This window comes from Mustela lutreola, chromosome 2 (genome assembly GCF_030435805.1).
Source record: "Mustela lutreola isolate mMusLut2 chromosome 2, mMusLut2.pri, whole genome shotgun sequence".
Classification (NCBI taxonomy): Eukaryota; Metazoa; Chordata; class Mammalia; order Carnivora; family Mustelidae; genus Mustela; species Mustela lutreola.
This window is the reverse complement of record NC_081291.1, coordinates 121805876-121833557: the sequence shown is the minus strand read 5'-3', so window position 1 is coordinate 121833557 and position 27682 is coordinate 121805876. Positions and strand designations below refer to the sequence as shown.

At 42.8% G+C, this 27682-nt stretch overlaps 1 protein-coding gene across 1 annotated transcript in view; it reads left to right on the top strand.

The window, feature by feature from the left end:
• The window catches only part of USP13 (ubiquitin specific peptidase 13), a 108294-nt gene that overhangs the window by 36103 nt on the left and 44509 nt on the right, over nt 1-27682 (top strand). The window contains exons 4-10 of the mRNA XM_059163401.1: nt 4561-4682; nt 10502-10644; nt 12451-12635; nt 19418-19512; nt 20825-21012; nt 22936-23007; nt 23370-23463. Coding sequence (XP_059019384.1) covers nt 4561-4682; nt 10502-10644; nt 12451-12635; nt 19418-19512; nt 20825-21012; nt 22936-23007; nt 23370-23463 — 899 coding nt within the window. The remainder of the gene's footprint in view (nt 1-4560; nt 4683-10501; nt 10645-12450; nt 12636-19417; nt 19513-20824; nt 21013-22935; nt 23008-23369; nt 23464-27682) is intronic.

The following is a 27682-nucleotide window of genomic DNA, read 5'->3' as shown; positions in this document are numbered from 1 at the left end:
AGTAAGACATTTCTGCCTTTCCATTTATGTATATTATTTTTTCAATTGGTTACTAAGTCATCAGAACGTTAATACTTACTAAATTGTTTGGACCCAACTACTAAATAAACAGAACTATTTGGCAGTTCTTTTGGCTTAGGGCTGCTATGCACCTAGAAAGTGGGTAGCTCTGTGTCAATGTTTTTAAGCTAGAGAGGGACACTGTTAGCTTGTCTTTTAAATGATAACTTACAACAGTAGGGGAGATTGGAATTTGTGGACTCAACTACTATAAAACTTAACTGTTTTATGAGATGGAAGGAGAGTAGGAGGAATATAAGGGAGTCCAGGATCTTCCAAGAAACATCCCAGGACTTATGAGGTGGTTCTGGCCTAATCTTACATATGTTTTACAGTCAAGCTACAAATGTATATAGATGTGTAAATACCTTCTAAGGCATTCAGTGCAGATCTTCAGTATGTCATTAAAACAGTGTTAAATATTCACATTTTTATTGACTTCCCCACCTTCCTACCAATTTTCAGAAATAGGAGTAAAGGAGTCAAGTTCTTTTTTGTCTGAAGTCTGAGACATTGAAGAACTACTTCTAAATCTCAGGGAGCTTAAATTTCCACTTTTTTGTTTTTAGCCCAAGCATTCATACTTGATGAGAAAGAGCTTAAAAAGAGAGCATTTGTGGAAGGTTCTTGGAATGGGCCCATTCAGAAAACTCAACTGTATCTATAATGGTCAGAAGGTTCTAGTAAACTCCATTTTGCCTCTTGCTTCTGAAGTAGGTCCCAGAACAAGGTCTGTGTTCAAGGAGGTTTCCCCTGTACTTTCTTGTGAGGGTGAATTGTTGGTTCTCACCTCGAGCACAGTCTGGTCAGGTAGGGAGGACTCTGAGCTGGGTGTTGGAGTCTTGGTTTGCATTAAGGATCTTTTTTTCTGTGGTGTTGCTTCACAGCTTAAGCAAGTCACTTCTTGGAAATGGCTGGAGTCCCAGCCACTTCTCCCAAGGATCGGAGAAAATCATTGAAGTGGAATTGGGAAGAGATATTAAAAACATTTTTTTTTTTTTAAGTTTAGAAAAAGAGTCCATTCATGTATTGCCAGTTAATAACCATAGTGGAAGGTAGTTGCTGTGAGAAGTTGGGGGTCCTAGTCCTACTGGTCCATAGGGTATAATTTCTCTGCAGGTTCCTCAACTAGATACTGTTGGGGTAGTAAGACTCTAATTAGGGAACTTTGGAACTTAGGATTAGAAATCTTAGATTTGTCCCTTAAAACCAGAGTGTAGGTTACTTCTGCTGACTTTTCCTTAATTTGGATAAAGACGTTTGGGAAAGGTCATGGTCCCCTTCTATCCCACAGAATTAAAAATAAAAATAAAAGCAACTACAGACAAAAAGTTTGTGCAAAAATTTATTTTTTAAATTTAAAAATTAAATTAAAAAATTAATTATTGTGCAAAAAGTTTTGCATAATAGCAGTTGTGCTTAGTTCTAAGCACAGACCTGTTACCAACTAAAAAACCCCCAAACCCACAACTACCCTTCTGAGGCTCCTGCTTTGCTCTTGTTCTTAACATATTGGTGTATTTAAACTTCTTGGAGTCTCCTTTCATAGACATTTAGTGCATGTGTGGTGTGGGCGGGGTACTGTGCAGGGGCTGGGCATATAGGCAAGGTGAATAAGATGCATTTCCTGCTCACAGTCTCTAAGCTGTTGAAGCTCACATGTTCTGCATACTGAGATCACAGAGGAGGAGCCCCACATGGTACACGCTCTTCCTGGGACGAGCCAAAGGGAGGGGAAGGCACTTTTGATTATGTTGGCTGTCAGGAGCCTAGAGAAGGTGGTGATAGTGACGGTGGTGGGTGCTCTCTGTGGAGCCCCTAAAACATGCGAGATCCTATACTAGATGCCTTAAAACCTTAACTTGTTTGGGGTGCCTGGGTGGCTCAGTGGGTTAAGCCTCTGCCTTCAGCTCAGGTCATGGTCCCAGGGTCCTGGGATAGAGCCCTGCATCGGGCTCTCTGCTCAGCAGGGAGCCTGCTTCCCCTCCCCCTCTACCTGCCTTTCTGCCTACTTGTGATCTCTCTTTCTCTCTGTTAAAGGAAAAAAAAAAAAAAAAAACAACCAAAAAACCTTAACTTGTTTAATGCTCTCAGCAATCTTTTTTTTTTTTTTTTAAAAGATTTTATTTATTTATTTGACAGAGAGAGATCACAAATAGGCAGAGAGGCAGGCAGAGAGAGAGGAAGGGAAGCAGGCTCCCTGCTGAGCAGAGAGCCAGATGTGGGGCTTGATCCCAGGACCCTGGGATCATGACCTGAGCTGAAGGCAGAGGCTTAACCCACTGAGCCACCCCTGCTCTCAGCAATCTTGTGGGGACAGACATTATTCATAGCTTACTCCTTTGGAAAATGAACTCGTCCCAGGGTTACATAGCAAATGACAGAGCAGGATTTTTTAGACTTAGTATATCATTGTGTTTGTCCAGGTAAGATCTGACTTAGTATTAAGTGAGTGTGTCTTCTGTGGACAAGAGATGCTTAGATAATATGTAAGATGAGCTGAATCTGTACACAGAAACAAAAGAGTTCTAATTCCATCCCTTAAAATTGTTATAAAAGATATAATAAAGATTTAAGAATAGAAAAATGCTCACCCACTCACTGTTTTCATTTGTTTGGATTTCCTTCTGTTTCTCATCTATGAGCATAAATTTTACAAAGTTGTGTTTTTTTAAAAATAGATTTTATTTATTAATTTGACAGAGAGAGACAGTGAGAGAGGGAACACAAGCCACAGGAGTGGGAGAGGGAGAAGCAGGCTTCCTGCTGAGCAGAGAACCTGATGCGGGGCTAGATTCCAGGACTCTGGGATCATGACCTGAGCCGAAGGCAGAGGCTTAACTGACTGAGCCACCCAGGCAACCTACAAAGTTGTCTTTACAGTGAAGATGAATTTTGTATTTTTAACATTGACATAGCATAAATATTTCCATATTTCTACATAGTCTAAATAAATATCATTTAAATAATATTCTACTGGGTTGAACACCATTCTCACTGAACATTTAGATTCTAATTTTTAAAATTATAGATATTGAGCCATTTAAATTTTTATAACATATAGAATGCCCGTCTTTGTTTGAATGATTTCCTGTAAGTAAATACCTTTCGTTACTTTTTTTTTTTTTTTTAAATTGAAGCTCTAATTCCTTTTGTTACAAGATTCATGAATTGAGCAGCATCCCATCTAGCAAATCTTAATGACTTCTTAAACTCTTAGAATCATCTTTAACATTGCATTTTGTCACACTTAGCTTTTATGGCTATCTGATAATGTTGGCTATTTCTTTATTTTGTCATTTTTGATTCATATTATTTGGAATATTTTATTAAATTGTTGAGACCATGTTTTCACTCTATCTTATTTTCCACTTAAAACTGCCTCCTTTTGAGAATTTGGAAACAGAGCTGTCCCAAAACCATACTAGGTTTTTGACTGGAGGCAAACAACAAGGTAATAACAGAACCCAGATCTTTTAGTTCTCAGGTTGTTACTTTGTCTAGGAAAATAAGTTTTTTCTGTCTACAGACCTGTGTTTGTGCACCTGCTTAATGTGTGATGTGAGTGGAATAAGGTTCAGTAGCTCCCTGTCACCATAGTTCCAAACATCTAAATATACAAACCTGATCTGGGATGCTGGCATCCATGTGAATGTAAGGATGAAATGTCCATGTAAATATTGTGACAAGACATTTCCTTGAGCCTTCACTTAACCTTCACCAGAGATTAGCCAAGCAAGCAGGTGATGACTTGATAACATAGCAGGCTAGAGGAGCTCAGTTCTGTTACTGAAAGTTCTGTACAGCCTGAGGACAACAGGACTACTATATTAGGGGGTTCCCCCATCCCCTACAGTATCTTAATAACTCCTGGAGGGGGATGGGGAGGGAGAGACAGAGACACAGAGAGGGAAATAGAGATTTCACTTTTAAATAATAGCTGTCACTTACTGACTAGTTATTATGTGCCAGGTCCCTTGTCTACAATTTCTTATTTATCCCTCGTATAAACTTTGTGAGATAGGAGCTATTATCTTCATTCTACAAATAAGAAAACTAAGGATTAGAGACTTTGTGGCTTGCTCAAAGTTATGTTAACTTTTGGAGCTGGAATTGAATTGGTTTGTACTATCTTCCAGATTACAGTGTTGTGAAAAACATCCCAATCCATTCTTACGCAATCAGGAGCCAGGTACCCAACAGATCATAATGAACAATTCATACCTTTAAAAGTCTTTACAAATTGAATATCTAGCACATGTGTCTATTTTATTGCAAAGCTGTATGGTAGGTCTCAGTCTTTATACATCTGTCACTTATTAATAGGTATTTCTAACTTAGGAAAGATGGTCGGCCTTTTACTCCTGGTTTGGGTCGCCAGAGGAGGGCATCATAAATGTCCTGCTCTTGTTTGTTATTTCTGGCTTTCCCAGTGAGTGCTGCCTTGGTGTAGAATGTTCTCTCTTCACTTCTTGTTCTTTGTTTTTGTTTTTTCCTCAGATCTAGATACTGATGACGATTTAAATAGCGACGATTATGAATATGAAGACGAAGCCAAACTTGTTATATTCCCAGACCACTATGAAATAGCACTACCAAATATTGAGGAGTTACCAGCCCTGGTCAGTGAGTGTGCACGGCTGCTAGCTAGATGCGCGTGACTCTCTGTGTCAGGTGTGTGTGCGTGTGTGGTGTGTGTGCACGCGGGGGGTGGGCGGGGGAGACAGGTTGAATGAGCAAAGAGGAGAAGAATGAGCACAAACATGAGCGTGTAGCTTCTTCTCTGTGAAAGGGTCTTGCAGGGTGAGGTTTTAGTAGCGTTTGGCCAGATACCCTCTGCTGCAAGGTATTTCCATTGCTCTGTGGGCCTCTAAGTGTATAAACATTGGGCTGGTCTCTCCCCTGTGACCTGCCCCCCCACCCCACGGCAGGCTGCCCGCCACCCCTCCCCCCGTCCTTGGTGATCTGGTTTCTTGCCACCATAATTCACAGTCTGTTGTGTAGATTTTCACACTGTGCCCCTGAGATGTACAGGGCTCATTGGAGAGGGGTGTTTTCTGATCAGAGGAATGGCTATATTTTTATCTCTTCTGTGTGTTAGCCTTCCACGTGAGATTTTGTTTGGGAAAAATAAGGATTTCTCTGCTGAAGCAACAGCAACACGACTATAAAAATAACCAAACGCTTACAAATCACAGGTCTGCGGGAGCTCCGTGGTAATGTGAGACTCCTTGAAAGTTTTGTTCCTCATGAAGGCTAAGGCTACTTTCTAGGTTTTGGCGTTTAGATTTCGTGGTGAATTTTTTCCCTTTCTCTTCCCTGCCCTTGTTTTTTGTGGTGCAACATTCACCTTCCTGAACAGCACGAAGCTGGGGGCGGCAGGGGTGGTGTGAGGAAGCCACGTTGTGTTTGTTGTACTTGGAGCCCGTAAGGAGGCGTGGAGCTCCTGCAAGGACGTCAAGCGTTTTTCCTGTTCTTTCCTCCTTTCCTATGTCATCTCTACCACCCCATCTTCTCTCCTTTGTTCTCTTCCCTTTCTTTCCTTCCTTCCCTCTCTGCGAACACCTGGGGAGCAGGGAGGTCAGGGTCCCTGGAGTTTACACATGCTAGCTCGCTGCTTCTCTCCTGGCACTCCCCCAGAACAAAAGCCAGGTGTTTAGGTCTGGGAATCTTCAGGACATTGTGTGACTTTGTATTTACGGCCACCTGCTCACTTGCCTCTGCCAGTACGGGGAGGGAGGGGGTGTTTGTGCTTGGGGTTCCCATGTCATTAGAGACCAGGTTTCTACCATTCCACCTCTTCTGCCCCTGACCTACTTTCTACCTAAATAGAAGACCATAGAAATGAAAATGTTGTTGATTTAGCTACTGTACCTCTTTCCTCTAATTACTAGATGTGACATACCCTTTTTAGTGCTAAGTGCACAGTGTTCAGCAGTGCATAGAGAATTAAATTACCTTTCCTTTCTCCAGTTCCCTGTGTTGACTCATGTGGCTGTTACCAAGGATAAAATATATGAGTGGGCCAAATGGTTTTACCTCATCCCATTACCTGAAATTATATTCTAAACCTTGTATCTGCACGATACTGAGAGTTCTTACTGTCTGCCCTCATTTCATGTAACTCTTACGTCTGCCGTCAGAAAAGAGATCAAGAAGCACACGATGAATAAAGATCATGAGAAATGATTTTTCTCTCACTCACTTATGAAGAAAAAGTCTTTATGTGAAAAATTTAGTGAAGGAGCCTTTAAGTGTTTTTTCATTAATCCTATATTTAGAATATAATTTGAAGTGTGAATACTTTTATTTAAGTAAAGGTGAAGGGTCATAGAAATCTGAATCCCAAGAATATATGTTATAATTTTTAATATAGTGTCTTCTAGAATCAAGAAATAACGTAAACATTTTCTAAAAAGGAGAGGGAGCGTTATTCAAAAGCTGGGGTGGGAGCGATTGAAGGAAAAGTCTGGGTTTATCTGATGGTAGCTGATGGGATTTATTTATGTAACAGGTGCTAGTTCCTATCTTTTTGTGCTTCTGCTACATTTTTTGGTGTTTGATATTCTTGTTTGAAGCTTTGAAAGATTTTATTTATTTATTTATTTGAGAGAGAGAGAGCAAGTGTGTGTGTGTGTGTGTGAGAGAGAGAGAGAGAGAGTGAGAGAGAGAGCGCACCAGAGTGAGCTAGAGACTAGCAGGGGGAGTGGGAAAAGACTCCCGACTGAGCAAGGAGCTCGAACTGGGGCTTGATCCCAGGACCCTGGGATCATGACCTGAGCCAAAGGCAAACTTTTTTTTTTTTTTAAATATTTTATTTATTTATTTGACAGAGAGAGAGATCACAAGTAGGCAGAGAGGCAGGCAGAGAAAGAGAGAGAGAGGGAAGCAGGCTCCCCGCCGAGCAGAGAGCCCTGAGCCGAAGGCGGAGGCTTAGCCCACTGAGCCACCCAGGTGTCCCGCAAAATTTTTTTTTAAGCTCTTGAATAACAAAAATTATTGAGCTGAAAATCACCCAACCAGATGACTCTTCCTTCATCTTTTGAGCGTCTCAGCTCAGAAAAAATTCTGTTTCAGATAGGAACATTGTGGAGTCTACCAGAAGGTTAAACTACCTCTCAGTGATGTGAAGTTCGCAGAGACAGCATTTGGAGCTCAGTAGGGATCTTGTAGCCTGAAATCCAGTGCCTCATTTTAGACTTCAGAAACTGCTTGTAAATATTTAGCATCCAGCTCCCTGGGGGAAAGGCTCGCTTTGTAATGTTTGATGATTTCCATGGTGTCAATATTCCCACCATGGCTGATTTCAGGCTAACAGGATGTCTCCGGAAACAGGGTTGAAAAGAGAGTGTGTAGCAGCACCCCATTGTATGAAATTCCCACCGGTCACATAATGTACATGTAAATAACCTCAAGAACACACCGAAAATCGTAAGATACAGTAGAACAGGAAGAGAAGAGTTTTGAATGTCTGTTACTTTTTTAAAAATAAGTATTTTACCTGATTGTGTTTTTATAATTTGATTTTCAACAATGTCTGTGTTTCACAACCATCTTGCAGAATTTTAAAAAATTTAACCATCAGTTCTGTGAGCCAGTTTGAGTCGATTCCAGAACACTACTGAATTTGAGGACTGTGAGGCCTGGGATGGAGCCAGGACTAGTACCAAGTTTTTTTTCTCTTCGCTCAAGACAACCAATCCAGGGAAAGATAATTCATGGCCTAATTATAGGATAACAGATCCTGATCTTCAGCTGTGATCCATACGAAGGGCTGCTAAGCAGTTTCAGCTGAAAACACTAGATCAGTGTTTGGTCGTGGCCTGGAAGTTTGAGGAAATTTTGTTGAGTGTCACCAACATGTTCTTCAAAGAAAAGAGAGAATATTGTATTCAAATCTTTTTTTTTTTTTTAAGATTTTATTTATTTATTTGACAGACAGAGATCACAAGTAGGCAGAGAGGCAGGCAGAGAGAGAGGGGGAAGCAGCTCCCTGCTGAGCAGAGAGCCCAATGTGGGGCTCGATCCTAGGACCCTGGGATCATGACCTGAGCTGAAGGCAGAGGCTTTAACCCACTGAACCACCCAGGCGCCCCTGTTGTATTCATATCTTGATCAACGTTTTTGTGCATCGTGGAGAAGATTCAGAGGAGGACAGGGAAGGGATTGAGACAGTCGTAGCAACCAAGAGATTGTAATAACAGACCAGACTGAAAAGCTTAGGATGTGCAGCCCAAGTGCTAAGGCAGCACGGAATGGTTCAGGTAGCCCAAACCTGGAGCATCAGGAAGGATTTGAGGTGACCTGAACCCTGTTTTCCAGCAGCATTCCTGGAAGGAAGTGGGAGATGAATTTTGATAATTGAAAAGAAAGGCTAATTGTATAAAAGTGGTTTTGGTGAGAGGTGAGTGGGACTCTCTTTTTAAAAAGGTTAGATATATTTATGGATATTTGGCGTGTCATGGAGTATAACGTTTTTTGAGGGTGGAGACCTCTTCCTTACTCCTGATGGTGCCTTGCTCCGTGTCACCCATCGGTAGTAGCGTGGAGAATTTTAAGCAGGAGCAGGAGAGGATCTGATATTCCCAGCAGACCAGTCTGGCTGCCGTGTAGTGGAGAGGGCGGGTGTGGGGGAAAGGAACCGTGGGAGGCTGCTCTGTGGCTGTCTGAGTGAGCTGTGTTAGCGGCTGGGGCCAAACGAGTGTGACGGAAGTTGAGAAGAGAAAGGTTCCGAATAGCTTCTTGATGTAGCAGTGAGAGGAGTTGCTCAGGGGTTGGGGGGGGCAAGGAAGGAAACTGAGGGAGCAGCCCTCACTGTCTCTTAAAGAGTTCTAGGGCTACCCAGGGGGAAATCACTCTGCATGAAATTCAGCTAATTGTGGGGGGGGGGTTAGTGAGGTAGAATACAAACCTTGGTTTAAAAACCTTTTTAAACCATCCAGTGGCTTTTCTTGTGTTGGGAGTTGGACATCCATGGCCATTATCTCCCGTGGAATACTCTCATCACCCCTCCAGCTGTCATCCCTCCCAGCCTCTGGCCATCACTAATCTACTTTCTGTCTCGTTGGATTTGCCTGTTCCAGACATTGCATATAAATGGAATCATACAACATATGTACATCTTGGTGGTTGGCCTTTTTTACTTAGCATGTATTTTCTTTTTTTTGGAATGAAGTATTTTCCATCCCAGTGGATTCTTTTTTTTTTTTTTTTTAAAGATTTTATTTATTTATTTGACAGATAGAGATCACAAGTAGGCAGAGAGAGAGAGAGAGAGAGAGGAGGAAGCGGGCTCCCTGCTGAGCAGAAAGCCCAAATGCGGGGCTCCATCCCAGGATCCTGAGATCATGACCCGAGATGAAGGTAGAGGCTTAAGCCACTGAGCCACCCAAGGCGCCCCTAGCATGGATTTTCAAGATTCATTCATGTTGTAGCATGGATCAGGCCTTCATTCCTTCTTATTGCTGAATAACATTTCATTGTGTGGACATACGACATTTTATTTATCCATTTGTCGTTAGTGGGCATCAGGGTAGTTTCTTCTTTCTGGGTATTTTAAATAATGCTTCTATGAAGATTTGTGTAAGTTTAGCATGGACACATGTTTTCATTTTTCTTGGATATATACCTAGGAGTTGAATTGCTCAGTTTAACTATTTGTGGAACTGCCAAACTGTTTGCCAAAGTCACTGCCCCATTTTACATTCCCACCAGAATATGATTTTAAAGACAGTTAGGAATAGTTGTTACAGCATTAGGCAAATAGCAAATGTAGTGATAGGCATAAGTGCTGGATTAATTGGGTTTAGGAGAAAGCAGAGAATTTGCACCCTCTTCCCCTGTGGTCAGTTGGTGCCAAGCTGGACATCACAGATTTGCTCATGATGTTGACTGATCTGGCCAGAGACACCTAGGCATGTCCCTGTCCAAGGTCACATTTGCACCAGATTAAGAAATGGAGCCATGCTGCTTGCATTCCACTCAAATGCCCTTGACCGCATGCTGTTGTGTGATGAGTTGAGGATATTGGATATCTGGGTGTATATTTGTTAGAGGAAAACACTCACTTGGGTAAATCCTAGGCATTTCTGTAGCTAATTTCAGTCTTGTAAATCCTTCACCGAATACTTTTCACTGTGCTTGCTAAGAAATAGTTAAATCTGACTCCTGTGCTTGGCTTTACAAACTGGATTAGGTTCCTTGCTATCTTCGATCCTTGTCAATACTACACACTCCAGGTTAGGGACAAAATTGAGCTGGATTCATGGAGAAAGTCCTGGAATCTGCTAACTGGGATCTTGCTCTTATGGTCACTGCTGTCTGAATTTTTTTGGATGAGGCTGTATTTATTAATAATAATAATAAACTTTTAAACTTGCTTTCTAGAAGTTGCTTTTCTCTCAAGCTGTTTTTACACATAACATCTGGGTTTGTATTACAGGTAACAATTGCTTGTGATGCGGTTCTCAGCTCAAAATCTCCATATAGAAAGCAGGACCCAGACACATGGGAAAATGAATTGCCAGTATCCAAATATGCCAATAATCTTACCCAGTTGGACAATGGAGTCAGGATTCCTCCAAGGTGAGTGTCAGATAGCGAAATGGAACTTCACCCCTTAAAACTGACCAAAGGAATATTTATGTTTTTACCTCTTCTCTGAACTGGCAGTTATGTATATTTTTACCAGATGCCGCTGATTAAAACTAAGCTCAAAATTCTTTCTAAAAAGATCTCTACCTTTGTAGAGGCTGAGCATGGCCAGTCCATACTGCTGAGCTCAGTCCCCACCCCTCGGCTCTCAGCAGCAAGCACCCGCTTGAAGGTGCTCTTTGCTTGAGGGCTTTCTCTGCCTGCTGAGGCCAGGTAGGCCTGTGCATGGGACAATGAGAAATGCCACGGAGTTAATGCTCCCTCCTGTCCTCCTGGAACAGCCCTCAACCGGTGACTGGTGTGGATGGATGAATATCCTGGATCCTGACTCCTCGAGCGGCGGCCTCCTGGAGCTCCCAACTATACGGAGTCCGAGTTTCCCATGGTGGTCATCTGCTTGTTGACATACCTGGACTGGCTTCCTGCCCTTTCCAGTCTTCCTTCCCTCCATTTCTTCCTGGGATCACCTCCTATACGAGCCATTTATATTCAGACCTTTGTTTCAGACTCTGCTTCTAGGGGAACCCAACATTTACATTTGTGACAACATTTGGTTGTCACGCTTGTGGCTGGAATACTCTTTGGGCATATTAGCATCTCCTGTTAGGTCTGTTGTGTGGACAGAGGCGGGTGCTCTTGTCTTGTGGAACCCTGACTGTGCTGCCTTCACGTTCTGTGTGGTCGTAGGGGAAGGCAGCCTACTTCTGGGCCTCAGTTTCTCCCTTTGACAGCGTGGCTGGGGATACTGATTCTGAAGGGTGTTAAGTAGAATTAGATGATCAGACTTCTGTAGGGTACTTGGCATGTACCTGACACTAAACTTCAGTGAAGTTGACATTTTTTCTACTTCATTCAGATCTGCTGTGTAGCAGGATTTTGTTTAAATGAGCTTTACTAGGTGTGGTTAATGCTTTAGAACTTTAGGTGTTTATGCATGTGGGATCCTGCATGTTTTTGACTTATTTGAGCTCCATTGTCCCTCATGTAGGAATTTGAAGGAAATGACCTCACCTCCTGACTGCAGGTTCTGTGTTTTTTTAAGATTATTTGCTTGGTCATTTTTTTTTTTTTTTTCTTTAGAAAGATTATTTATTTACTTGAGAGAAAGTGAGAGCAAGAGAGAGACAGAGGGAGAAAAAGGCTCCCGGATGAGCTCGGGGCTTGATGTGGGCTTCATTCCAGGACTCTGGGATCATGACCTGAGCCGAAGGCAGACACCTAACCATCTGAACCACCCAGGCACCCCCACTGTGTCAGTTTTCTAAAGTAGAAGAGCCTCGTGGAGGCAGGCAGTGTACTGATTGGTACTGATTGGTTAGTGGCGACACTAACATTCTGAAGGGTGAAGGAGGGAAGGAAGCGGCGGTTTCCATTGTTTTACTCACTGCTGCCTGCAACCCCCAGCTCGAGACCGTCCATTCTCTTGGATGTTTGTTTTCTTTCTTTCTTTCTTTCTTCTTTTTTTTTTTAACCTGAGGCTTTTTTTGAAAAGAATTTATTTATTTATTTGACAGAGATCACAAGTAGGCAGAGAGGCAGGCAGAGAGAGAGGAGGAAGCAGGCTCCTTGCTGAGCAGAGAGCCCCATGCGGGGCTCGATCTCAGGACCTTGAGATTATGACCTGAGCCAAAGTCAGAGGCTCTAACCCACTGAGCCACCCAGGTGCCCCTTGGATGTTAGTTTTCTAGCTATACCTCGCGTTCCAGTGATCCTAACTGCTCTTCTCTGACCTTTCAGTGGTTGGAAGTGTGCCAGGTGTGACCTGCGGGAAAACCTCTGGTTGAATCTGACCGATGGCTCCGTGCTGTGTGGGAAGTGGTTCTTTGACAGCTCTGGAGGCAACGGCCATGCATTGGAGCATTACAGAGACATGGGCTATCCTCTGGCTGTGAAGCTGGGAACCATTACTCCTGATGGGGCAGGTGAGTGTGCCTTTATTGGCTTTGGGAACTTGTGGTGGCTCCTCTTAACTGAAATGGTGCCTTCATTCCTGGTTGGAGGGTGTAGGCTCTGGGAACTTGTGGTGGCTCCTCTTAACTGAAATGGTGCCTTCATTCCTGGTTGGAGGGTGTAGGCTCTGGATGCAGCTCAGGTCTGAATCCTGATTCTGCCTCCTACTGGCAAGTCTTCAAATCCTTCTCCACCTCACGTTCTGCATCTGGAGGATGATTGTGGTAGCTCCTTCATAGGTCTGTTGAGGCACCAAAAGCATTTAGCCCAGTGCACACAGTAAGGCCTTAATACGAGTAGGTTGCTACTGTTACCTGTTATTACTGTCTTTCTGTATATCTCTTGGCTAAGAGGACAGAGGGGTAGGAACCAGGACTTGTGAAATGAGCAGGGATAATCAAGTCCAGCATTAAAACAGTAGAGGGAAGCCCTAGAATTCATGATGGGAGTTAGCATCATTTTAGAAATGGAGTCATAAAGGAGGGGGATTCTAAATGATATTGTGTGTCAGAGTCCTTGACAGTGGCTGGTGGCCAAGGACTAGCCTTGGTTCCTACTTGTACTGCCAGCTTCAGAATTCGTTCTTTTTCTTTATGTTCTCACACCATATGCTCTCAAATGTTAATTTTTGGCCATGTTTGCACAATTCTTTCCATCTACCATTTTGTGATGGAAAAGGGAAATAATACCAGGATCAATAATGAGAAACTTAAATGCTGAGCAAGGGCCATAAGAATCCATCATCTAAGCATCATTAAAAACATTTATCAAGTAAACATAGATCTACACCAACACCTTAGGTTAGTCTTCTTCATCTTTCCAAGTTTTAGTCTCTATTTTTTCTTTATTCTAAGGTCAGATGATTTTTTTTAGGAGACGTACCAAGACATTCTTCTTTTCTTCTGTTCTCTTTCTCGGACTGAATTAGCCTGCTTCAGAGTTAATTGGCTAGGATGTTTCTCTAACGATGGCACACTTCTTGTCTACCATGCCTTTCCACCGAACTGGTTTTGTTTTTCGTCTATTTTGTAATTGAGGGCTGACCGTTTGTCCACGTAAAGATTCTCTTGACTCACATTTTGGATAATCTTCCTGTTTCTGGAGTCAGTGGGCTGATTTTGAGCTCCTTAGAGAAAAGTAGCGGCAAGAGGATAACCCTCCGCCCAGTCCAGGGTGAACCCTATGAGTACCACGATCGGAGGAGGAAAAGTCGGGACATGCTGCTGGGTTGAGGGTTACAGCAAGTTGCTTACAGGTCGTTATGTTGAATGCTGTACCAGGCAGCCATCCTAAGGCTACAGAGGGAAGGGTTTGTAATATAGGAGTTCTAGTCGGTAGCATTGTAGGGGTGGGAATCATTTGAATGTGTGTGTGTGTTTTAAGATATATTCATTTAGAGAGAGAGAGGGAGCATGTGCGCATGTATTTGTGACCATGTGGTTGTGGGGTGCGAGGTGAGGTGCAGGCAGAGGGAGGAGGAGAGAGAATCCCAAGCAGACTCTACCCTGAGTATGGAACCAGATGCAGGGCTTGATCCCATGACCCTGAGATTCACAACCTGAGTGGAAACCAAGAGTCGGACGCCTGACTGCACTACCCATGTGCCCTGCACGTATCTCCTTTCTGTTTTGGTTTTTGTAGTGGTTTGATAAGACCAATTATTAGAAGTCCAGTTCCCAGAACAACCTAAGACTACCATTATTTGTATACATGGTTTGGTTTTAAAATTTCGGTTGTTTGAAGGCAGAGAGCTATGTCTCACTCATCTTTAGGTTCCATATAAAATCTTACACGTGGTAGGCATGAATACTTTTGTTAAATAAACAGACTGGTATGTAAGTATTTAAATAATTAGATTACATTTAAATGTATGCAAATAATAAAGGCAAGGGTTAATTCTGTTCTCTACATGTCTTTAATTTTCCAGAAGCTTTCTTTCGAACATGAAACTAATTTTCAAACTATGATTTAGACTTTTTTCTTTTTCTCATCTAAAGTTTTTTTCCTTTCAGCTCGAGGAAGGAACATGTTATTTTTGCCCCTCGATTACACAAGGAGCCGATATTCAGTGTAACATATTAAGAAAACAGAAAAATTTAGAGATATAAATAAAAATCACCAGTAATATCATTTGTCAAATCACTTCTCACAATTTGGATATTTCCTTTCCTTGGCCTTGGTCAATTCTTATACAACCACCCAGACTGCCCCTGCCCCACATTTTTACAAAAATGGAATCACACTGTGTAAAGTTCTATTCCTTGTTTTCTTCTACTTAACATTAAATATACATGCATATACATATTTTCCATGTTATTAAATACTCTTTAGTATCCCATGATAGTTCCATAAATCATTTAATTTTTCTCCTGTTAGTTGTTATAATTTTTTTGCTCTTCTGATGAGCATCCTTGTATATATGGAAATCTTTGGATGTTTGTCTGACAATATATTTAAGATCAGTTTTTCTGAACAAAGGGTTGAACCTTTTAAATTTTCAGTTGCCAGATGAACCATGAGGGACTATGGACTTTAGGAAACAAACAGAGGGTTTTAGAGGGGAGGGAAGTGGGGGGATGAGTTAGCCCGATGATGGGTATTAAGGGGGCACAGATTGCATGGAGCACTGGGTGTTATACACAAACAATGAATCATGGAACACTACATCAAAAACTAATAGTGTACCATATGGTGACTAACATAGCACAATAAAAAAATAAATTATCAATTGCTGAATTTCTCTTTTAAGCAGTTACAGTAATTTACATTCCCATTAACAGTGTATGAGAATACCCATTTCAGCAAATCTTTGACAACTTTGGGTATTTGTTGTTTTTAAAAACCCTCGCTATTCTGGTATCTTGGTTTCATTTGCTTTACTAGTGAGAATGAACATTTTTCATAGTATTTTTGGCCAGTTTGTAGTTCTATTTTCGAATTTCTTAGGTTGATTTTCTAGTAGGCTTATGTGTAGGTGTTCTTTCTTGATTAAAATAAAAAACTCTTCAGCTGCTAAGAATATTAATTCATTATCAGCTATAGTTAAGGTTTTTTTGTTTGTTTGTTTGTTTGTTTTGCTTGTTTGTTTGTAGAGGAGGGAGAACTTTTCCTTATATAATTGAGATTTTTTAATAAATCCTGTTTTGATCATAGAAGGTGTAAAACCAACAGCAATGTAGATCATCTAGCCTGTGATGAGAGTTCTTGGAATTCATTTACCTGAAGTAATTTTCACTTTTTGAAGAAAGATCTGGATTTGATTTCTGCTTGTCTTGTGCAGAGTTGGTTTTAATGATTATTTTCAGTCTAATTACCATATTAGTTTATGGGATACATCAATTTTATTTTACTTTTTTAAAGTCTGTTTAATAGATGGCTAGCTATAACTCATTTGTTTTAAAGCCAAATAAGTTTATGAAAACATGCCTGTAGTTTCCCTTAATGTCTGAGGATGAGCCTGGTGGAGATTGAGGCACAGGAGCGCAGGGTGCCCTCTGTCCAGGGGCGGGTGGCCACCTCCTGGTGAAGATACCAGTGCCAACGGTCTCATTTCCATATTTGCTCAGCTCACTGAGGCTAGTTCAACTCGCAAGAGAGAAAGTGTTTATTTTTTAGGTTATAGTGAGAACCACAACTGCCTGTAAATGGGATGTTGATGTTGGCTTGACCAGTACATTCCTTTCCTGCAGGGAGCTGACTTATATTTAGAGTACCGCTTAGTGAACATGGAATCCAAGCAGGTTGTGGACTCAACTATTTAATGGTAATGTGATCTGATCATCCTGGTTTCCTTCTCCCCAGTAAGGATATACCTGTTCGGTGAGGACCTCCTACTTACCTTGAGGTTGCAACTTAGAATTGGTTCTTCCAAGAAGTCTGGACCACCTAGGCGAGGTCATGGTGGTGGCCTGGGTCATAAAAATGGCCCCCATATCAAATTCCATTCCGGGTCTCCATGAGCACAGTGACAAACAAACCAAGAAACAGATCGCGAGACAAACAAACAAATAAAAACTTTCCTCTGTGGGAGGAGACATTGATTTGGCAAAAGCAAGGATGAGGTTCTTGGTAGGAAGGGGGTGAGGAGGGACAGAGAGAGGAGAGGGTGTTTTGCTCTTCTGTTGTGAAACTAGGTTACCTAAGAAGAAGCCTAAGTGCCTTGGTGATTGCGGGAGAAGCTTCTGGAGATGCCCACAGCATCTGTGAAACTGCCTGGCCCTAGGGGCCCCTGTACCAGCTCAGTAGCATCTTATGGCGCTCTTTCTTGAGTCCACTTCACATTTTTTTTTCCTGTGACTACATGTCATTTGTAAGTTCTTCATCCTTGCCAAATTTGAGGATCACAGTTCATTTTTAGATTTCTTGTATGTTACTCATTCAACTGTTGTCATTGGAGTAAAAAAAATAACTGTGTGTCTGACCAAATCATGTCACATCTTTGGAGCAGTTAATGACTGGAGGGAGGAAACATTAATTTCTCAATATGGCATGAGTCTAACAAATTAAGAATTATAGAGTGTTGTGTGGTTTTCACTTATTTCAAAATCCTAGGCCAATGCCAACTGTTCAGCTCTGGCAACTTTGTTATTTTCTAATGAAGCTCAAATAATTAGAGGCTTAAAGTCTTAAGTCTTCAAAACTATTTCACTCGTTAATAAGAACTGAAGTTAAAGTGCCTAGGGAATGTCATTTTCACATTTAGTCAGTATCTGAGTGGTATTTTTTTTGTCACTTGCCATAGATTAAAAAATATTATTTATGTATTTCAAGTTATTAAAGATTTTTGTTGGTGGTTTTAGCATTTAAACTTTTTCTTAATTTCTTAAGAAATTCTTAATTTTTCTTAATTGGGCTGGGGATTTTGTCTTTTGTTTTGCTTTTGAGAGCCCTGAATTATACTAAAAAAGACTATAAATGAAGGCTGCCTATCTACAAGTTAAAATGGGCCCCTGGAGGAAGAGGGACAGCCAAGAAAGCTATACAACATCTAATCTATTAATAATAGAAAGACTAACTTCCTTTGGTGGCAGTGAGTCTCCACAGATCTGGGTTTGGGTCAGAAGATCACCATAGGTTGTGTGTGTATGTGTGTGTATTTCTTTTTTCCTCCTGGTGCTATTCTAAAGAGGAGGAAAATCATTGGACAATCTATCTTTTAGTGTCCCCAAGAATTGCTATTTTTTCTTTTTAAAAAATTACTTACTTATTTTATTTTATTTTTAAAAAATATTTTATTTATTTAGTTGGGAGAGAGAGAGAAAGAGAGAGCAGGAGCAGGGGAAGGGGCAGAGGGAGAGGGAGAAACAGACTCCCTCCTGAGCAGGGAGCCTGATGCAGGACTTGATCCAGGGACCCCAGGATAATGACCTGAGCTGAAGGTAGACATTTAACTGACTTAGCCATCCAGGTGCCCTTATTTACTTATTCTAGAGAGAGAGAGAGAGAGAGAGAGAGAGAGAACATAAGTGGGAGGGGCAGAGGAAGAGAGAATTTCAAACAGACTTCATACCCAGCGTGGAGCCCAACATGGGGCCCAGTCCCACCACCGAGATCATGACCTGAGCCAAAATCAAGGATGGGACACTCAACTGACTGAGACATCCAGGAGCCCCTGCTATCTTGATATCTATTTTCCCTGTAATAGATTTTGTTTTTCCAATTTAGGAGTGAAGAAATTGGGGTTTTTGACTCTCCCTTCCAATTAAGGACTTGGAATGGTGCTTCATCAAGTCTCTGAGTCTTCTGAGAGAGCTAAAGAAATAGTCGGGTGTAGAAGAAAAAGGACTGGGTGAGGGGCCTGGATACCTAAGTTCTGGGCCACCTTTGGGGTTTGAGGCAAATGACTGAACCTTGTGAGCCTCTTTTCCTCATCTGCAAAATGGGCCTGAAGATATCTGTCCCCTCCCCCACATTGCACTACTGTGTAAGGACATACAAGGTGATGGACTCCAGAGCTTCTGGGGAGATTTGCCAAGAAGGCCAAGATGCCAATCCCTCAGGCACTGGGACTGGTGGGCCCGGAACTGCCTGAGTTACCCCGCTGGGCCATGCGCACCCTCATTGGCTGTGTGTGCTACGGGGTGGACACATTGGGGATGTACTGAACAGTCTTCACTGAGTCCACTGGGGGTGGACACTAGTGTTGGAAAGAAGGGATGAAGGGGCAGGTGGGAGGTGGGAGCTGGCCAGCTGACAGGTCTGAGGCTGTGGAGGATTCCACAGGAGGAATTTTGTTTTGTCTTGGACCTAACACCTCACTCCAGCTATTCAGGTGCTCCTGAGGGCCTGTGTGTCCCCTCTGCCCCCTGGCAAGCTCTCCCTCCCACGGTAGGTGGTGCCACTCTCTCCTCCCCCACCCTTCTCTCCTCCTGCACTGTTGTTATGTCAGTGTGGTTTTGGTTACAAAATCAATTGTTAGGCATGGACACTGGTCTAATTTCAATTATTTTAACTTTAGACACTGCTTTCTCAAAAAAAATTTTTTTTTTTTTGTTTCAGAAAACCTTTAAAAAATCAACTTTCTGAAAGTAAAAAAATTGATATATGGGTATAATTACAAAATAGACCTATTAATTTTGTTTGTTGTTGATCATCTGTCTTTCCTCCAATTGAGTGTAACTCAGAGGAGGTTTCTGTTGGCTTTATTCACCAGAGTATCCCAAGCCTGGTGCACAGTGAGAGCTCAACAGATACATGTTGAATATTGAAGGACTTGATTAAAGATCTCGTTCCTTGTTTTCTCTTCACCTTGTAGATGTTTATTCTTTTCAAGAAGAGGAACCCGTTTTGGATCCTCATTTGGCCAAGCACTTAGCACATTTTGGAATCGATATGCTTCATATGCATGGGGTAAGAAGGTCTACTTTGTCTGTATTCCTACCTTGCAGGGAAGGAACCCTTTAGTTTCTTTAATATGTAATTGCTGAACAGGAATCTTACTTTTGTAGGTTTTAGGTTTTAATGTTTGCCTTCACTTCTTGAATTTAATTAATTAGCATTTTCTTTTGGTTACCAGCTTAAATTTTTTTTATGTTATAATAAAAATGGCACCTCGTCAAAAGTACCATTTGTTTTAGTTGGAGTTTGCTTGTGAAATTTCTGTCTATTTTGATGGAGAGTTGCATGAATCACTCCTTGTTCACTGAAGCGAGAAGGTACTGGAAGATGACCTTTAAAATTATCTGTGACCGACATCACTTTAATTAATTTCAGGAGGGGAAGCTGAGCTTGCGGGTGGAAAGAATAAGCCAACATGTTGTTTGTTGTTGATGGGGAAAGCTTTGCTTCATTTAATATTGTGTTTTCAAGCTGGTATCATGACTATGTAATGCCAGTTCCTGTGAGGAGCTGCTGCGGTGCGCGTGCTGTGCTCGGGCCCTGCCCTCCCAGCCCTTCTCCTCGGGCTCTCCTCCCCTCTGTCTCCTCGTCCTCACTCATGTTCCCCTTTAATTTATGTTCTCTGCTCCTCTTTAAGCCTCCCTCCTATTTCAAGGCACTTCCAAGGCAGAGGATTTTCCTTCACTTTCCTGTCCAGTGGCCTTGCTTTTCTGTTTGCTGGATTGAACTGTATTTTCCCTTGAAATTACTAGCTTCTTTCCATTCCTGTTTGTCTTTCTTCCTCCTATCTCCTTTCCTCTCAGTCTCTTTCCCTTTCATTTTTAAATCTTTAAAGAGTGTGTGTGTGTGTGTGTGTGTGTGTGTGTGTGTATTTGCTGTGGAAAGACATACATAACATAAAATTTGCCAATTTAACTATTCTTTTTTCAAAGATTTTATTTATTTATTTGAGAGGCAGGCAGAGAGGCAGGAGGAAGCAGGCTCCCTGCTGAGCAGAAAGCCCGATGCGGGGCTCGATCCCACAACCCTGAGATCATGACTCTGAGATCATGACCCGAGCCAAAGGCAGATGCTTTAACCCACTGAGCCACCCAGGCGCTCTGCCAATTTAACTATTTTTAAGTGTGTGGTCTGTGGCATTAAGTACATTGACAGTTGTATGCATCATCACTACATCAATCTCTTTAACTAGATGATTTTTCTGCTTAGCTTGGGGAACAAAGGGGCAGGAATATCCATTGCTGTTAGAAGTAATTCTTGAGATGTGAGCTTTGGGTGGTAATTATATAACTAAAGTTGGTTTCTTTCAATGACTTTGTCCCAGACGGAGAACGGGCTTCGGGACAATGACATCAAGCCGCGGGTCAGCGAGTGGGAAGTGATCCAGGAGACCGGGACAAAGCTGAAGCCCATGTATGGCCCCGGGTACACGGGTCTCAAGAACCTGGGCAACAGCTGCTACCTGAGTTCTGTCATGCAGGCCATCTTCAGCATCCCAGAATTCCAGAGAGCGTAAGTGTCCCCCCCAACGGACCTGGGCACACAGTGCTGTCCTTGTCCGTCACAGTATGTGCCAGGGAAGCCTGTCTTCAGCTGCAGGACATGTCGCCATAACTGCGTGGTGTGGCTTCTTGCATTGAAGCTGGGTGAGAACTATTGTCAAGTGTTACAGGAATCAGGTGACATATCTGAAAGCAATTTGAAAGGGGCTGTCGCAGAGAAGTGGGCTCTGTTAATTTTGACATAGGTACATAATCTGGAGTACAAATTCAGAGTTTGCAGACAGCAGGTACCTGCAGGTGTCCAGTAGTAGAGGTCATTGTTAACTACTAGTGTGTTGTGGTTCTTTTCTAGGGCTTTGTCACAATAATCCCTTTTCTGTTGGTTTATAGGTAGTCAATTATGGAATTGGTTATATGATTACATTGTATTTGTTCAACGAATGTTTTTTGGGTGCCTTTTACATGTCCTATGCTATTCTAGAGCTGGAGATGCAGTGATTTAGAAAATGTATCTGCCTTCATTGAGATTATACTCCAGTATATAATCTCTAGAGAGATAATAAACAAGGAGATAAGTTATAAAATTGCAAGTACTGATGCATGCCAAGAAGAAAGTCAGGCAGGGTCAGGTGTTGGGGATTTAGGAGAGGTGGGGAGGTGCCTTTTAAACAGACCTGAGATGGAGCAAAGGTCTGTGGAGAGAACATTCTGGGAGAGAGATCGCAGATGGCACGACCTTGAAGCAGGTGTGAGCTTGGCACGTCCTGGCAAAGAAGGGCACGTGGCTGGGGTGCTGTGGGCTAGGGAGAGGGATGGGAATGAGGTCAGATAAGTGGGCAGAGCTGGGTGCATGAAGTGCCAGGGAAAGGGATCTGCTTCTAGATTCTTCTCTCTAGAGCTTTCACGCTTAGAGAGTCAAAGCCTGAAGATGGAAAGATGGACAGCACAAAGCAGAGGGTGTGCAATAGGAAATGAACTTAAGAAGTGAAAGAAATGAGATTAGATATGGGTGGTGGAAGTTGGCACTGCTTTGTCCAAGTAAGCTGGTCAGAAGGTGGCGGCTGGGGCCTGCTCAAGGAAGCATGGACAGGGCAGAGTGTTTCAGAGCAGGGGTTTGGAGCCAGGCTGCCTGGGTGCACTGTGGGTTTCATCTCTCCTTTCCTGAGTAACTTTGGAAGCATCCTGATTTCTCATCTCTCCCATGTCTTCCTTGTATGATTGTAATGAAAACCCAACCAGGTTATACAGAGAGCCCCCAACAAGTGGCATTTGTCACTGCTATTATCATTGTTCACTTTGATACGATTGACATAATTCCTAGCCTTACCATTTTTTAAAAAATTTAATTGACAGAGAGAGAGAGAGACAGAGACAGAGACAGACAGAGAGAGCATAAGCAGGCAGAGTGGTGGGCAGAGGGAGAGGGAGAAGCAGACTCCCCACAGAGCACAGAGCCCGACAGGGGGCTCGATCCCAGGAGCCTGGGATCATGACCTAAACTGAAGGGAAATACTTAACCGACAGAGCCACCCAGGTGCTCCTTACCATTTGTTTTTGAGATAGTAATTGTGATGGCATAAACTGGTGGCTCTTGATCCTGGCTACATGTTATAATCACTTGGGGGACTTTGAAAAGATGGCAGATCCCAGGCCTCAGTCTCAGGCAGTGTCGTTTGAACATCTGGGGGTGGCTCTGGCTTTGGTATTTTCTGAAAAAACTCTCTAGGTGACTCTAACCTGCACCCAGGGTTGAGACCCACTGCTAGAAGCATGGGCATTTTAGGGAGGCCCATGAATATGGCTGCAGAGGTGGGATCTCAGAAAAAGTTTTCTGTGCGTGGATGAAAGGCAAGAAGGTCTTTTCTAGGATGGCGCTTATTTTGTTTCTGTTCTTTCAGTTCCTATGTTTTGACTCTCCCTTCTCATTTTCTAGGTATGTAGGAAATCTTCCAAGAATATTTGACTACTCTCCTTTAGATCCAACACAGGACTTCAACACACAGATGTAAGGACTGATTGAAAAGTATCTAAAAGTGTTTTAGGAAAATACCCATTGATTGAGCATAATGGTTATTGCTGGGTTGCAGAATTAAAGGCAGTTCTCTCTCTTTTAAAAAATTTTTCTGTAATAAAAGTGTTCTAAAATGAGCATGTGCTATTTTTATAAGAAGAAAGATATTAATAGTTATTTATAAAGTACCGAGGATGGTTTGAAATGGCATCATTTATCGAGAAAAATCAAATAAATAAGTTATTTTTGAGTCATCAAGCTAAAATGTTCCACCTAAAAGCATTCATAGGTAATGCTAATGTCTTTATGAGGAAACAACAATGACCTTTTTGTTTTTCTTTCTCCCTCCTGTCCAGGACTAAGTTAGGACATGGCCTTCTCTCGGGCCAGTATTCAAAACCTCCAGTGAAATCTGAGCTCATTGAACAGGTGATGAAGGAGGAACACAAGGTATGTGTCCCAGGGTTTGCCATGTTGAGATGCAGGTAGGAGGGGCCTTTGCCAGCTAGAATGTGGATTTCCTATGATTTGGCACATGGTGGCTATAAATTTAGCAAGCTGTCAGAATAACTGTTTCATTTTGGAGTCTAGGGTGTCTGTGTGCTCTTAAAACTTATGGTAAGAAATCGCTAGGGTTGGTGTTTCTACTGACAGTTGCTTTATGAATTATAAGTGAGTGTCATCATAAACGGTTTTCAGAACACTGTTCTACATAACATAGAGCTGAGATGGGAGGAATAAGCTTTATACAAATATAAACATTTTCTCCTTGGTAACATAATCTTGGCCCTTGTAATATCTGTCTCCTCCTAAGCCTCGACTTTGTTTGCTAGGATTTTTCCAGAAGCTGGTTGTTAAAAAACAGCACACACATTCCTATTCTTCCCCCTTCTCTACCCCACTCCCACTGAGGAGCTGAGGATTCTGAAGTTCTGGAGAGGTCTGGGCAGTCCCCATTTTTGGTAAGCTCCCAGGGGTTTTGTCAACACACTCAGGTATGAGAAACTCAGTTGGCCACTCAGTCACTGTTTATGGTAGGATAACTTAAAGATGTACTCCGTCTCCTAATAGCCAGACTTGCATTTCCATGTGCCTGCGAATAGGCTGTTGACCTTTCCCTGGGTGGCTCTGCTCACAACCTGGTTTTGTTGAGGGGGTGCCCTTGAAATTCTGCTGGGCACAGCTTACCTGGCTGTGCATTTGGCAGCCTGGTTCGGAGCATTGCCTGTGGCCTCGTGGAGGGCATGCCCTTTTCCCCACCACCTGCTCTGACTTCAGAGGGCGTTGTCTTGACTTAGTGGGCAAGTCTGTTTCTCAAGTGTTGGCTTCCGTGCTCCCACCTGAAGTCAGTCATCCTGAACTAGATTGACAGCAGGAATTGAAAGGGAATAGATTCTTGTTCATAATGAACGCAGCTAGTTGGGGAAATAGAGTGACTGAGAGAAGGGAGAGTATGCAGGGAGCATCTAGAGGTGGTGTTTGGAGATGGGGAGGAGGAAGGGGTTGAAGAGGATAGAGTGGCATGGGGACTGGAAGATGGATTGCTGTCCAGCATGGCAAGATGCCAAGTTCCTTATCCATTGAAGACTGGAAGGCCCTCATCTGGGATGCAGCTGGAGGGATGTTTGGTTGTACGGCTGGGGGCTGGGGGTCATCCAGGCTTCTTCTAACTCTGAGACCCTGTGAAGCATGGAAGAGGTGTTGGTGAAAACAACTTGGTCCAACATTTTCTTTTCATGACATTTATCCTGAGTTTTCATCCCTGCTGTGCCACTTCTTGGGCTGCTTTTGGGTCAGAGCCCACCTTCCTTGGTGATGGAGAAGGAGCCTGGACTGGGTCTTGGGCACTCTGACTTCCTTTCTGGGCTCTGTCAGGAGTCACATAAACTTCCAGTCCCAGCAGGCAGAATTAGTCCAGGTGGTGGTTGTGAATGTTGCAAGTGTGAAGGTTCTCTCTCCAGTGTAAATAAAATCTCGGTATATTACACACCTGCGGTTGTGTTTTTGGAATCTACTCATTTAAGAAAATATGGAATGGAAAATCATCAATTTGGTGATGTTTGCAAGTAAAGTTTGGTTTTGTTAATATTAAAATGTCCTTTTATATTAGAGTAAGAATAGTTCTTCTATGAGCAAGGAAGGCACATTCTTCATTCTATGAACAATGACTGCTTAGGCCCTTGCCCCCTCCTCACCACTGGGCTTAGTGATCGTTGTGCAGTAGCTCTGTGATCTCCTGGGGTCTGAAGCCTACATGTGGTCTGAACTCCTGCTTTGTGTGGTCCAACGTGGGTAATATGGCAGCATTTGGGCCATATTTGGTCTGTAGGTATGTTTTGCTTGGCCTGCACATAAACATCTAAATTTCCAGCTTCTCTCTCTTTTTCTCTTTGAGAGAGAGTGCAAGTTGGTGGGCGGGTCGGGGGGGGGGGGAGGAGGGCAGAGGGGCAGGGAAAGAGAGAATCTTAAGCAGGCTCCATGCCCAGTGTGGAGTCTGATACAGAGCTCAATCTCATGGTCCTGAGACCATCACCTGAGCTGAAACCAAGAGTTGGATGCTTAACTGACTGAGCCACCCAGGTGCCCCAGAACTTCCAGGTTCTCTTAAACAGTCAGACCCTGTAGCAGTTCCAGGCCCATGACAGCAGATGGCTGGAGCTGAGTAGCAGCCCTCCTTCAAACAGGACACACAGTCCCCAGCTGGCTCCAGTCCCTTTGTGATTCATGACTTGGCAGGTATGCTGCTGTATTTCGGTGTGCGACCTTTGATCTAGATGATCTGTAAAATCCTTTCCTGCTCTGTGGTGCCATGATCTAGTGGTCTTCAATGAAGAACCTTGAATGTGACCAGTAGTATGGTGTGCATCTTGGGAGTGGTGGGGAAGACCCATCTAGCTGGGTGGAATATACATCTTTGGTTCAGGCACCAATAGGGTACCTTTAGTGTTTAAAATGAGCTTGACTTGACCATATGATATTCTTTGTGGCTCTGGAGGAATCACTTTTAATCTGTTACTTGAACAGGCAAGTAATTCACAGTAAAATCTCCATTCCCCTTGACAGCGGAGGGAATTACTTTCTGAGGCATCAGGATTTTCACTGGCAGTTGATTTCAGAGAAACCGGTTTGTGGGCCTCTTTCTTCGGCAGTTGATTTCAGAGAAACCGGTTTGTGGGCCTCTTTCTTCTCTCAGGGGTCAGGAGCCCTTTGGTCAGGTGACTTTGTCTCAGGTCTGTGGCATTTGTGATTGGTAATGTGCCTGAAATACCCCAAGAGAAGAAAGAAGGTACACAAGACCAGAGAAGGGGATGGATCACAAGAGGAATATGGGTTGGAAGGGAGAGAGAGCAAGAGAGGAGTCAGAGCCATGTGGCGGGAGTGGCTTTTTATAGGGCCCCCCGCCAGCTGTGGTACTAATAACTAAGATTGCTTATGAAGGGCCAGGCTCTTTCTGTATGCTCACTAATGCAAAGAAAACCTGCATGAGGTTACACAGCCAGAGAGTGACAGGGCTGGGATTCATACCTAGCGGGCTGGCCCCTGCGTCTGCTTTTGGCCTCTACATGATCCTGCTTACCCCACAGTTGTTCCAGCATTTACTTCAGGTGTCGAAGTGCCTCAGTGTGTGGATGGTATAGGCGCATGACAAAAGGGGGTCCTTAAAGTCTGCAGAATTACCAGATGGCCCGTCATCTTGTTTCCCAATGCCTCTGCCTTGCATTTCTAGGTTACATGCTTCCTGGTATTAAATTGGTCTTCTACAGACCAAGGTGAAATCTAGTTTTTATATGTGCATGCTTACTTCACATTTTCATCTATAAAAAGATTTGTGGTATTTTTTTTGGGCACTGCCGTTTCTACATAAATGTGTTGAATTGATTTTTAAAATTAAGTTGCATCCGCAGTAGATAAAACCTCTCACTAGAGGGACACTTTTATTTCTTCAAAAAATTTACTCCTGATCTTATGCAGTCTGAGACCATGCTTTCACACATTTTTAATGCTGAATATTCTGTTATTTATTTCTCCTTCCAAAGAGAACATGTTTAAAACAATTCTATGTTTCAAACAAACTGCATTTCTTTTTCTTTATAAAGATTTTATTTATTTATTTGACAGGGATCACAAGTAGACAGAGAGGCAGACAGAGAGAGGTTTTGGGAATGCAGACACCCTGCTAAGCAAAGAGCCCCGATGCGGGACTCAATCCCAGGACCCTGGGATCATGACCTGAGCGGAAGGCAGAGGCTTAACCCATTGAGCCACCCAGGTGCCCCAAATGTAACGTTTCTAACTCACTTTTTGAAATATGAAAAACAGCTGGGGGAAGGCACTCTGTTCCTTTAGCTGGATCTGGTTAGGAACTGGGTTAGATCCAAGGTTTATGATTTAAGGTTAAAAGTTGGAACGAACAGATGCCATACACCTGTGTATTAGGGGCAGGCTGGGATGTGTCTATCTTTCTTTTAATTCCTTGAGTTTTACTGTGTGAATGTCTGTGCAGGTGTTGCTCTATGTGATACAAAGCCCCACTCTTGCTGTGTGCGTATTAATTAAAGCATTAGGCTCAGAGGAATGTGAGTGAGGAGTGTCCGGCTACCTTCTTAGTGCAGAGCTAAACAGAAAGTCTTGTGTAAGCATTTGGGAAAGATTCTGAACACTGTAGTCC